Source organism: Etheostoma spectabile, chromosome 17, assembly GCF_008692095.1.
Source record: "Etheostoma spectabile isolate EspeVRDwgs_2016 chromosome 17, UIUC_Espe_1.0, whole genome shotgun sequence".
NCBI classification, from domain to species: Eukaryota; Metazoa; Chordata; class Actinopteri; order Perciformes; family Percidae; genus Etheostoma; species Etheostoma spectabile.
In genome coordinates this window covers 22,861,222-22,874,393 of record NC_045749.1, presented here as the reverse complement: position 1 = coordinate 22,874,393, position 13,172 = coordinate 22,861,222, and the positions used below count along the sequence as shown (strand labels likewise).

The window sequence follows — 13,172 nt, the reverse complement described above, 5'->3', positions numbered from 1 at the left end:
GTGCCGCCAGACGTCCTGGTGTCCTCCGGTCTCCGTGTTAGCGCTCTAACCTGCAGCTGATTCTGAGGACTATGGTTACCTGGTTCCTCAGTCTCTGCAGGGTAATCCAGACCGCTAGCTAGACTATCTGTCCAATCTGAGGACTATGGTTACCTGGTCCTCAGATCTCTGCAGGGTAAATCCAGACAGCTAGCTAGCTATCTGTCCAATCTGAGGACTATGGTTACCTGGTCCTCAGATCTCTGCAGGGTAAATCAGACAGCTAGCTAGACTATCTGTCCAATCTGAGTTTTCTGTTGACGACTAAAACTACTTCTGAACGTACACATGTTCACCAAAACAACTTCCTTCTGAGACTATTTAGCCAGGCACCGGGCTCCGTCCAGAGCTTAGCCCCGCCCACGATAATGGGATTGTTTAAATAAATGCAGAAACAGATCACCTGCCGCTCTGGTCTATTTTAGGACTCCGAGCTCGAGGCATCGCTCCTTTCTAACTGAAGGGTCTGAATGAAGTCTGACGCAATGAATGAAGAAGCTGATGTGATTCCATCTGAAATGTTCTTATCCTCTTCTAGTCGGTCTGTTTTTACATGTCATACCATTATTTAAATGATTAAAAAGCAATAAAATCACTCGCAGGTCTGACTAATGTTTTACAGCAGAGCTCCTCAATTAGGTAAGTCATTTTATGAGCCCTCAGTTCTGGATGAATTTCCCGTGACCACAGGCCATTTACGTGTCATAGCACACTGCTTCCTTTTTATGGCGGTTTAATGAAGCTCTAGTTCTTCGGACATTTTTTAAATATCACCTTAATAACACTTTGGGCTACTCCTAAAGTTGTTTGCCAGAGTTTTCATTGCAGGTTTTCAACATTAGAAACTTAGTAGTAATGAAATCCAATGATAATGAACGACTGCTTCTTAAGCAAATTCAAAAGGGCTGAGCGCAGATCAATGGAAAGAGCAGATCAGAGAACATCTTCTTGAATTAAACAGTGGTTGATAATTAGGATTAAATATTGCATAAGTTCTCCTGCTTACCTGTGCAGAACGACTATGCTGTAGACACCAGAGCATGCTAAGAATCCAGTCTCAAAATCAGCAGGAGCTGAAAATAAGCTCTAATAATTTGTTGCCACACACTTAATGGCTCTGTGTGTGTGTGTGTGTGTGTGGTGTGTGTGTGTGTGGTGTGTGTGTGTGTGTGGTGTGTGTGTGTGTGTGCATGACTAGCTAGCAGCTCTTGAGCAATGCTAATATGCTACAAAACACTGCTAAACATGTAAAGCAGTAGAGGATAAGTGTTGAGCTGTGCTGTGTGTTTGCCCACGAAGGACCACTATGACTGGGCCTCCGAGCCATCAAGTCCGTGCTGGTGGTGGCCGCTCTCTGAAGAGAGGAGACCCGGCCGAGCGGAGGACCAAGGTGCTGATGCGAGCTCTGAGAGACTTAACCTCCCCAAGATCGTGACAGATGACATGCCCGTGTTCATGGGGTTGATAGGTGACTGTTTCCCTGCCTGGACGTCCCCAGGAAACGAGACCTGGACTTTGAGAAGCACGTGAAGGAGTCCATTTTGGACCTGAAGTTGCAGGCCGAGGACAATTTTCTCCTCAAGGTAAGTTAAACCAGATCTGGATAGCCCCCCGGTGCTCGCTGCTGCAGTTTATCGGATTCTGTTTTGATTACAACTCAAAATGTTGCCAAGGATGGAGGCAAACGCAATCACAGGTTGTCTGCGATGCTGGAGCAAGTCCCCACATGGGGGATTGTCTTTAACAATTTAGACAGATATTCAGTTGTAGCAATCTCATTAGATTTATCGTAGTTCTTTCCAAAAGCTATTTACCTCACATAATAATGTTCTGCTGGGAAATACACATTAGTGTCAGACATGTCTGAGGATAGGGATGAATTGGGCAAATATTGCAGAAAGCCAACGGTAGCTGCGATGAGAGTTCAGGTGCCCAAGCTGCGACTAATCTGGTCATACACACAAACACAGACACACAACCACACACACTATGAAGGCGTTATATGTCAGAGACAGATGAAGCAGGACCAGGGAATAAGTGCAAACTGCCTCAGGTCAAATAGACAAGGAAGCACATATAACCACTCCACCAATGAGCTGGCGCTGCACCATGCCACTTAACCCTGATATTGTGAGAGACAGCCACGGAAATAACAAAGAGGAGGAGAAACACAGCGAGCGAGAGAGTGAGAATGGCGGGTGGTCAATAACAAGCACCCACCCCCAGAGCCTGAACTTTTACTGTCTTTGTTTGTGGGCCAACCTTTGATTCCAGACAACGAGGGGGGGAGGAGGGTGTGTTCTGAAAGAGACTGCATACCTTGGCGTTAGCCTGTGCTAGCATTAGCCCTCCCCACATCAAAGCGGTAATCAGCCGGGCCCTTTGAGGAATGGATGGTGAGTAGAGCCGGGGGGGGCGGTCGATGGCATGATTGAGGTTTGAGTGGAAATCTCTCTTTGTCCAGGTTTGCCCGTCTGTTACTCACTCTGTTCATCACCTCCATACCTGAATGGAAACTACAGGAAGTGTAGAGATGCAGAGAGAGGTGTGAAGGTAGAGCGAGTCTTTATACTCTGAACATGTTGGTTAGAGGCCGGCACCTCAGTTTATTTGATGAAAACATGGTCTGTAAAAGTGAGTATTGCACAGTTTAATTAATTTAATATTTATTGCTAGTGAACATGAGGTATTGCACACATAATATTGCACAGTGAAGATATAAATACTAGAAATGATTATAAATAATTCTCCATTTGATGGCCACAGGCAGGAGGACTTCCTGTGGTTCATTTGGAGGAATGTACTGCTGTTTTTGGATTTTTGTGCCAGGAGAGAGTGCGAGACATTGTCCAGAAAGGTACGTATCTTGGGATCCTGTCTCACTTCTGTCGGCTGTCTGAACGCCCCTTGCGTGAAAAAGACTTGGTGCATATCTTCAGCGGAGTCAGAGAGCCTCTCAGGCACGCGGCTGGTGGATAAGAAGCACTGACTTGAATGGCTGCAGTTGCTCGCGGTGGTGCGCCACATCTGGGAAGCAGCGCAGACGCACCCCATAGCTGGGGGTCACCCTGGGGCTCACCCTATCAGGCCTACCCTTGTCAGTGGACTCTCATCAGCTGTCTTCTTACTTGGTCAGCTGTGAAGAACACTGCAGCGGTTACAGGGAGGTGGGGGGGAGGGGGTCTTCAAGGGACTGTTCTTGTCATGTCCTCACCTCCTCCATATCACCCAAACAATCCCTCTTTATGCTTCAGGATGGCCTTGATGTCTTTTTTTATAATTATATAATAATGCAGTTTTTGACTGGAACAGTGTAGTCCTCATCAAGTTGCCATGCACTACGCACTGTGAAAAGCCATCATGTCCTCTCCCTTAATTAAATTTAGTAAAAACAATCAAAACATATAAGACAAATGCAGAATTCTAAAATGGTGTGTGTGTGTGTGTGTGTGTTATGTTAGGTGGTGCAGCTGGAGGAGCTGCTGGCTGTTCGTCACTCTGTGTTGTGATCGGGAAGCAGGCACGGAAAAGAGTCGGTGATGAGGTCACTCCACAGAGGACCTATCAGAACATGACGCGCAGACCTGTGTGGGCGGACCTTAACCCAAAGGCTGTGACCAAGACGAGCTCTTTGGCATCATCAACCAGCTACCAGAGGTGGAAAGATGGTGAGTCCAGGTGTTTATGAGTGCAACGTGTTTACTGCCTGAGTTAAATCCAACATGTGAACTCTTCTTCCATAGGCCTGTTCTCCAACATCATGAGGGAACTGGCCAACGTCAGTCACAGTGGACCCAAGTGGATCGTTCTGGATGGAGACATCGACCCCATGTGGATTGAGTCACAACACGGTCATGGATGATAACAAGGTGCAAGGAGTGTGTGTGGGTGGTGTGTGTGTGTGTGTGTGTGTGTGTGTGGTGTGTGTGTGTGTGTGCGTGTGCGGGTGTGTGCGTGCGTGAATCTGACAGACAGTGACAGTAGCTAAGTTTTCCACCCACTTGTGAATCGAATATCGGATGTGGGTAATAAATCTGTGAAAGGTGTGTTTCCATCCAACGGCTTACAGCCAATAAAAACCTGTGGTGATGACATACACGCTTTTTTTTTAGGGTCAGACTGGATATCGGATTGGTTGGAGACATTTTAAGGTGTTTCCACACTTTTCACTGAATCACAACATTCAACAAACATTTGGGAAACAAAGTTCTTCAAAATGGATGCGCCGTCTACAACAAATGATCAATATGGGCACGTTGTAATAGAGCTTATGTGCCAGCGACATATCAAGCTTTAATAAGAAAACAAGGATGCTATCAACACATCGATATGACGATGCAGATTAAACTGTCTTTTATTGTCCCCCCGGCACCGCTGCGAGACTCTTTTTTAGTCATGTCTCTCTGTCTGAGCGTCTTCCATTGTCCCCATGAGTCCACGGCTTGTCCTAACCTTTGTCGCCCATTTCTTTCACGAGTTCCTGATCAATTAAATCCAGAAAGTCTCTCGTTTCCTCTACCGTCCACTTCCATCTGTCTTTGTTGCCCCCCCGAGTGTGCAGACAGACAGGAAATACTGAGGGACTTAACTACAACTTCTTTTCTTCTGTGGATTGTGGCGGGTTGCAACCATAAAATGACCTAAAACTTAGTCAATTCTATTTATTCAGCAAATAAGGTTTCCATCAGTGTTTTGGGCAGCACGTGGTTAAGTGGTTAGCACTTCGGCCTCAGAGCAAGAAGGTTCTTGGTTCGAATCAGGGTATTCCAGAAATGTTCATGTCCTAATCAAATAAATAAGGTAGATTAAATGCTGCATTGATAGATTAAAAATAATGAACCAATGGATTTCCTTTGAGTTGAAATTCCATTGAATTTTAACTGTTTCCATGAGGCATTTTTTATTGTATTATACTAATTCAGATACAAACGTGTGGATGGAAAACTGAGCTGGTATGTGCTGTAATGCTGGGTGTCTCCTGCCCGTGTCTCCCTGTTAGGTGCTGATCTGGCAGTATGAGGGGATCCTCTGAACCCTACCAGAGGCTGGTGTTTGAGATCAGCACCTGCGCACTGCCACCGCTACAGTATCTAGAGAGTACTCCTCGCTTTCCTTTCTTTGTCTCTACATGGGCTCCTAACGCAGAGTGCGTCTTTTCTGTCTCCCCATGAGGAATTCTATGTAATGACAACATTGACGGCGCGTCCACCTGATACAAGTTTTCAGAATCTCTGCACCTCCTCCACACAGTTGCTAGTTGCCAAGAGGACACAGAGGATTAAAAGAACATGATGGTCTCTTCAGATGAGGTCATCATCTTCTCTAGAGTTTCTGGCCCGGAAAGTCACCTGACGCCCCGCATCTCTGAACAGTCCTGAGAAGTCCAGAGAGAGTTGTGAGGAGCTGAGAGTCTTATTAGCATCGTTTGGTAATGGCTTGACTAACTGGCGTTTTTATATCAAAAAACAACCCTGCCACACCGTCATCAGCACCCAGAGGAGCGGTTCAGTGGAAGGCTGCTCCTCCCAAGGGCCGACCAACAGACTCAAGGACTCCTTTGTCCCTATGCCATCCGACTATACAACTCCTCACTAGGGGGAGGAGAAATAGGGCAGAGAGGACAATACATACATACATATATACAACATACATACATACTAATACACATACAAATACACATACATACCTACATACATACATACATACATACACAACAACATACATACATACAACCACTGGACTTAAATTCACACTGGTCAATTATTATAATCATTTTACACTGGACTAAACAATGACACTTTAATAATAATTTATGGTCTTTTCTTTGTTTCTGACAAATGTTCTTTATGGTTATAATTTTTTATTGGTATTTTGTTGATTTTGTTGTCTTTATACTGTCTTTTATCTATTTTTTATTTCTTGTTCTTGCTAAAAACTGCTGCTGGAACTTTCAATTCCTGCGGGAGTCATCCAAGATCATAAAGAGAAGTCTAAGTCTAGTCTAAGTCTAAGTCTAAAAGTTACACACTAAAGCTTTAAAGACAATGCGCTTGTATTTTGGATTTATTTCAAATGTTGGATGGATAGCAACCGGGAAAAGTGGGCATCTTCTCAGCTAATATCATTCCTCTGTTCACTTCTAGTTTGTTCACACAAGTATTGGAGTATTGTCTGCTTTCAAGGTGTCTGGGCAAATCATGGAGGAGCCAATGATAGGCTGCTTTCTGCAATGAACTGGCATTGGAAGGGGGGGGTCAAAGGGCAACACGTGTTTGCCCCTGGGACCTCAGTCATTGTAACACACTAAATGTGTTCCTCTTTCCCTTCCAGGCATCCTGTACATAAACCCAGCAGACCTCGGCTGGAACCCGCGGTCTCCAGTGGATTGACAAGAGGGAGGTCCAATCAGAGAAGGCCAATCTGACCATACTGTTGACAAGTACCTCCCCTCTTGCGATGGAATCAGATCAAGGTAACACAAAATGAACATCATGCTGTATTGAAGAAGACTTGAAGCTAGCAATTAAAAAGTCACTGAGGTAATAAATCAAAAGAGAAGTTGACTCATTTCTCATAGACTTCTATAGAAACAGGAGCCAATGGAGAGAGCGCAGCTTAAAGGAGTCTCCCCTGCTGGAGGTTAGAGAGAGCAGCTTAAGAGTCTCCCTGCTGGAGGTGAGAGATGCAGTTAGATCTCCCCTGCTGGAGTTAGAGAGAACGCAGCTTTAAGGAGTCTCCCCCTGCTGGAGGTTGGACAGAATGCAGCTTTAGGAGTCTCCCCTGCTGGAGGGTAGGAGAATGCAGCTTTAAGATGTCTCCCCTGCTGGAGGTTAGAGATAATGCAGCTTAAAGGAGTCTCCCCCTGCTGGAGGTAGAGAGAATGCAGCTTAAGATGTCTCCCCTGCTGGAGGTTAGAGATAATGCAGCTTAAGGAGTCTCCCCCTGCTGGAGGTTGGAGAGAAGCAGCTTTAAGGAGTCTCCCCCTGTGGAGGTTAGAGAGAATGCAGTTTAAGGAGTCTCCCCCTGCTGGAGGTTAGAGAGAACGCAGCTTTTCTTTTCTGACTGCTGGAGGTTAGAGATAATGCAGCTTTAAGGAGTCTCCCCTGTGGAGGGTTAGAGAGAACGCAGCTTTAAGGAGTCTCCCCCTGCTGGAGGTTAGAGAGAATGCAGCTTTAAGGAGTCTCCCCCTGCTGGAGGTTAGAGAGAATGCAGCTTTAAGGAGTCTCCCCCTGCTGGAGGTTAGAGAGAATGCAGCTTTAAGGAGCTTCAGCTTTGGCTTCACTTCTCAGTAGTGATGACGAGATGAAACCTCTTGATGATTATAAAACAGGAAGATCAAAATATATATGTATTCTTACAGATGATCTTGTGATCTGTAATACAGAGACAGTTTTTGACGAATTTTGCGCCGTAAAGATTTTTCAATTTTCACACATACATTACATACATTAAATACATTCATATCAATATAGTGGTATTTCTGGTATGATAATTAAGATGACTGTGTAATAAACTATCAAGGCAATCAAATGTGTGTAAATAAGTCCTTTAGGTCATAATATAATAGCAGGAAGGGCAATTTTAGTAGGCTATTCTAAAACGGGAAGGTGGCGGTGGTTTAACCAGGCAGAGGGCCGGGCATGTGCTTGTGTATATTGGGGGGTGTAATAAAACTGTATAGATTCATCTCAAAGCCAGTCATCGGTAGGCGCGTCCAGACTTGAAACTTCCAGGATTTCTCGACACGCTCAGAACGTCCCAGACGCGAGAAGCTCCGTCATCTTTTTTCAGTGTGTGGTCCCTGTCGTGTCTGTGTGACGCAGGAGGCTGCCATGTGACATAACATGTTGGACTGAGGCAAACAGTGAGTGACTCAGCAGAACTGGATCCCATCTGCATTCTATTGTACAGGAGCACCTGCCTCCTCCAACACCTCCATCACAAAGGCAGACAACAAAAACGGAAGCAGAGGAGGATTATTTGTCCTAACTGTATTCAGGGTCCAGAGAAGCCTCTGTCCCATAATGCCACAGAGCCTATAGACTTGTCAACAACACCGTGTGTAATAATGCTTGAGGCCAGTGATGTAATGTCTGTCTTTGCTCAGGTTTAGAAGATCATCCCTACCTGAGCAGAGCATGGTCCAGATGCTGTGCCATTTGCTGGAGTGTGTGCTGACTCCCGAAAAACACCCCGCCAGACTGTGCCAAGGAACTTATGAGCTCTACTTCGTCTTTGCTGTGGTCTGGGCCTTCGGGGGAGCCATGTTCCAGGACCAGGTACTGCGTGGGCTCTGGCCATGTGAGACGCTTACTAAGTGGTTGGTAAAGAGGGAAAAGAATAGGACACAACTGCTAAATGTTTTTTCTCTCTCTCCTCCAACTCTTACTGAAAGAGATTTTTTCAGTTGCATTATGGGTATTCCTTGTATTATTCAAGCCCTGATGCTCTATGCAACTCAACTTGTGTCTCTATTATGAAAAAGTCATTTGAAAGTTATTTTCAGTTGAAGAAATGGCAGGTTTTGAAAAAGGCAGAGATCTCCATCTGAAAATGAAGTGGACTCCATTCTGCTCATCAGCAGCCAGGCTGGCTGAATTTAAATCAGCAGGAGAGCCGTGGCCAGCAGTTGCTAAGCAATCCAGTTAGTGCTGTACAGTAAGCGTGTCCATCTAAGTTATGGGATGAAAATGCTTTCCCCTTGGTACAAATGTACTCCACTTATTTTCCCATCACAGATGCATTTAAATGCTAAGTGGTTTATTGACTGGAGAGTTGGTAGTGAATAGAGGAGACAGGTACCATGGGGGGGGGGCTGGAGAAAGGCAAGGAGTGATGAGGCTACTTCACTGTCTGAATCCGACAGATGGATAGATAGGCCTGCCATCTCTCATTTTCTACCCTTCAGCTGCGGTGGCTGTATCTCTCTGTTGTTGCCATTATTCTTCCTCGGTCTGTAAATCAAACGCTCAGATCCATAGCTACTGTTACGGGCCAGGGAAAGCAGAAAGGAAGTCATTTTAGAGTATTGACTGTTCGCCTACCCTCTGTGTCTCTGCGTGAGTGTAGCTGGTCGACTACAGAGTGGAGTTCAGCAAGTGGTGGGTGGCCGAGTTCAAAAGCATCAAGTTCCCGTCCCAGGGCACCGTGTCGATTACTACATCGACCCCGAGAGCAAGAAGTTTGAACCCTGGTCCAAGATGGTGCCCAGGTTGAGATGGACGCAGACACACTCTTCAGGTACAGCAGCTGTCTTAGAGTGGTCTGCAGGGTTCTTGTGGAATGACACCGATTTCATCTATTGGATTTATTCTTAAATACATAACATCAATTTGAATAAACAATTAATAGTTTAAAACTGTGTAATCACTATTGTCACCCCCCCCCCCCCTTCCCCCATATGTGGAGCTGGAGCATTAGACCCAGATGTGTTCCTCAAAGAATAAAACACTTATGCCATCAAGTCCCTGTCAGAATCGAGAGTGGGGAGGGCATTCCACATGTAGACAAAGCTGTACATTGAACAAATATTCTACAGATAATTGATAATCAAAATAATCATGAGTTGCAGTTGCAAACCCTTAGTTAGTCTATTAATCTCCGAACGGGGGTTGTGCACGTGCTGAATGTATGTTTGCTTCCGTGTGCAGGCGTGTCTAGTCCACACTACAGAGACCATTCGAGTCCGGTACTTGTGGACCGCTCTGGAGCGCCGCCGGCCCGTCATGCTGGTCGGGAACGCTGGGACAGGGAAGTCTGTCTGGTCGGGGACAAACTGGGATCGTTGGATGCAGAGAAATACATGATCAAAAATGTCCCCTTAACTATTACACCACATCCGCTATGCTCCAAGGGAAGAAACGGGCGTGGGAAATCTTTGATTCTGATTGGTTGGCAGCTGTGTGTGACGTGTGTCTTCTTGGCGTATGTACTCCATCCATCCATCTATCTTCATCCGCTATCCAGTATCGGGTCTCGGGGGCAGCAGCTCCAGTAGGGGACCCAAACTTCCCTTTCCCGAGCCACATCAACCAGCTCCGACTGGGGGATCCCGAGGTGTTCCCAGGCCAGGTTGGAGAACAACCCTCCATAGTCTGGGTCTTCCCAAGGCCTCCTCCCAGCTAGACATGCCTGGAACACCTCCCTAGGGAGGCCCCCAGGAGGCATCCTTACCAGATGCGCCGAACCACCTCAACTGGCTCCTTTCCACGCAAAGGAGCAGAGGCTCTACTCCGAGCTCCTCTGGATGACTGAGCTTCTCACCCTATCTCTAAGGGAGACGCCCAGCCCCCTCCTGAGGAAACCCATTTCGGCTGCTTGTACCCTGGATCTCGGTTTTCGGTCATGACCCATCCTTCATGACCCTAGGTGAGGGTAGGAACGAAAATGCCCGGTAGATCGAGAGCTTTGCCTTCTGGCTTAGCTCTCTTTTTGTCACAACGGTGCGATAAACAGAATGTAATACCACACCGGCTGCTCCGATTCTCCGACCAATCTCACGCTCCATGGTCCCCTCACTCGCGAACAAGACCCCAGGTACTTAAACTCCTTCACTTGGGGTAAGGACTCACACTACCCGGAGGAAAGCACTCCATCGGTTTCTGTTAGAACCATGGCTCAGATTTAGAGGTGCTGATCCTCATCCCAGCCGCTCACACTCGGCTGCGAACCGATCCAGTGAGGGCTGAAGGTCACAGATGATGCCATCAGGACCACATCATCCGCAAAAAGCAGCGATGAGATCCTAAGCCACACCGAACTGCAACCCCTCCCGTCCTGACTACGCTCGATATCCTGTCCATAAATATTACAAACAGGATAGGCGACACAAGCGCAGCCCTGGCGGAGGCAAACCTCACCTGGAACGCTTTGGTCATACAGAGATTGGATGGCCCTGAGAAGGGACCCCCTCCCCCCATATTCCGCAAGCCTCCCACAATTCTCCCGGGGACCCGTTATACGCCTTATTCCAATCCACAAAAAACACATGTAGACTGGTGGGCATACTCCCTTCAATCCGAGGTTCGACTATCGGCCGAACCCTCCTTTCCAGCACCTTGGAGTAGACTTTACCAGGGAGGCTGAGAAGTGTGAAGTGTCGCCAGAAATTCCACCGGATGTCCATCACCTTTGCCTGGATGTCTGTCCCCGTCCTCTGTCTCTGTGTTGGCGTTCTAACTTCCGTCCCCGTCCTCTGTCTCTGTGTTGGCGTTCTAACCTCCGTCCTCGTCTTCTGTCTCTGTGTTGGCGTTCTAACCTCCGTCCTCGTCTTCTGTCTCTGTGTTGGTGTTCTAACTTCCGTCCCCGTCCTCTGTCTTTGTGTTGGGGTTTTCCAGCCCCGTCTTGTCTCTGTGTTTGTGTTCTACCCTCCGTCCCCATCCTCTGTCTCTGTGTTGGCGTTCTAACCTCCGTCCCAGTCCTTTGTCTCTGTGTTTGTGTTCTAACGTCTGTCCCCGTCCTCTGTCTCTGTGTTGGTGTTCCAACCTCCGTCCCCGTCCTCTGTCTCTGTGATGGCATTCTAACCTCCGTCCCCGTCCTCTGTCTTATGTGTTGGCGTTCTAACCTCCGTCCCCATCCTCTGTCTCTGTGTTGGTGTTCCAACTTCCATCCCCGTCCTCTGTCTTTGTGTTGGGGTTCTCCAGCCCCGTCGTGTCTCTGTGTTTGTGTTCTAACCTCCGTCCCCCTCCTCTGTCTCTGTGTTGGCGCTCTGACCTGCGGCTGATTTCTGAGGACAATGGTTACCTGGTCCTCAGGTCTCTGCAGGGTGTATCCAGACAGCTAGCTAGACTATCTGTCCAGTCTGAGGAATGATTACCTGGTCCTCAGGTCTCTGCAGGGTAAATCTAGACAGACGCTAGACTATCTGTCCAATCTGAGGACTATGGTTACCTGGTCTCAGTTCTTGCAGGGTAAATCCAGACAGCTAGCGAGACTATCTGTCCAATCTGAGGACTATGGTTACCTGGTCCTCAGATCTCTGCAGGTAAATACAGACAGCTAGCTAGACTATCTGTCCAATCTGAGTTTTCTGTGACGACTTAAAACTACTTCTGAACGTACACATGTTCCACCAAAACAACTTCCTTCCTGAGACTATTTAGCAGAGGCACCGTGGCTCTGTCCGGAGCTTAGTACTGGCCAAGACGATTGTGATTGGTTTAAAGCAATATCAATTAACCAGATCACTGTTTTCCAAAATTGGTGGTCTGCTCACTCTCTGCTCCTGTGTTCCTCTACTACACAGCTGTGTTGGAAAAGCCCCTAGAGAAGAAAGCAGGGCGCAACTATGGGCCTCCAGGCAGCAGAAGACTAATCTACTTCATAGACGACATGAATATGCCGGAGGTGGATGCATATGGAACGGTGCAACCTCACACACTCATTCGCCAACACATGGACTACAACCACTGGTAGGCTCTCATTTACATGCAGCTATCCACATGTATGAGCAAACATGAGTACATGCCTGTGGTGTTTAAACAGGATGGCATTATGGATAGACTGTCTTTCAAAATGATTTCCAGAAATACCACATGATGTTGTCACTTTAATTGCTTTATTCAGCCAATTTCTCAATGTAAACTGAACGTGGAAAAAGATGATTCCGATAACAGAGTGCCAGCAGCTGATTGGTGGAATAGCCGTATCATTGTAGTGAAAATGGCTTTAGTATTCAGACTGCCTCAGTATCCATGTGCTACACAGTGAGGCCATTCTGAACATGGTTCCACTGCGTCGGACGCAGGCTGACTGGATTAGACACACTCAGCCCATTACAGATATGTTGGGGGGATTTCAGGTAGGAAATTGAGAGGATGTAGGATACTCCTGAGCCACGCCAGCTTAGCAGGGAGCTGAGGCGTCCACGTCGGGGAATGTGTGTGTGTGTGTGTGTGTGTGTGTGTGTTTGTGTGTAGCCGGCTGTTTGTGTGCATGCAAAACTGTTAAATAATGTTTTTTTCTGTGTGTGTGTGTGTGTGTGTGTGTGTGTGTGTGTGTACGTGTGTGTGTACTCCCAGGTACGACCGTAATAAGCTGCTTTTGAAAGAAGTACACAACGTTCAATACGTGTCCTGCATGAACCCCACAGCTGGCAGCTTCACTATCAATCCACGACTGCAGGTACACACACA

At 47.0% G+C, this 13,172-nt stretch overlaps 1 protein-coding gene across 1 annotated transcript in view; it reads left to right on the top strand.

Moving 5' to 3' along the window:
• The window catches only part of LOC116705671 (dynein heavy chain 9, axonemal), a 144,167-nt gene that overhangs the window by 63,794 nt on the left and 67,201 nt on the right, over nucleotides 1-13,172 (top strand). Inside the window, exons 45-46 of the mRNA XM_032542041.1 lie at nucleotides 12,284-12,449; nucleotides 13,059-13,161. Of these exons, the coding sequence (XP_032397932.1) occupies nucleotides 12,284-12,449; nucleotides 13,059-13,161 (269 nt within the window). The remainder of the gene's footprint in view (nucleotides 1-12,283; nucleotides 12,450-13,058; nucleotides 13,162-13,172) is intronic.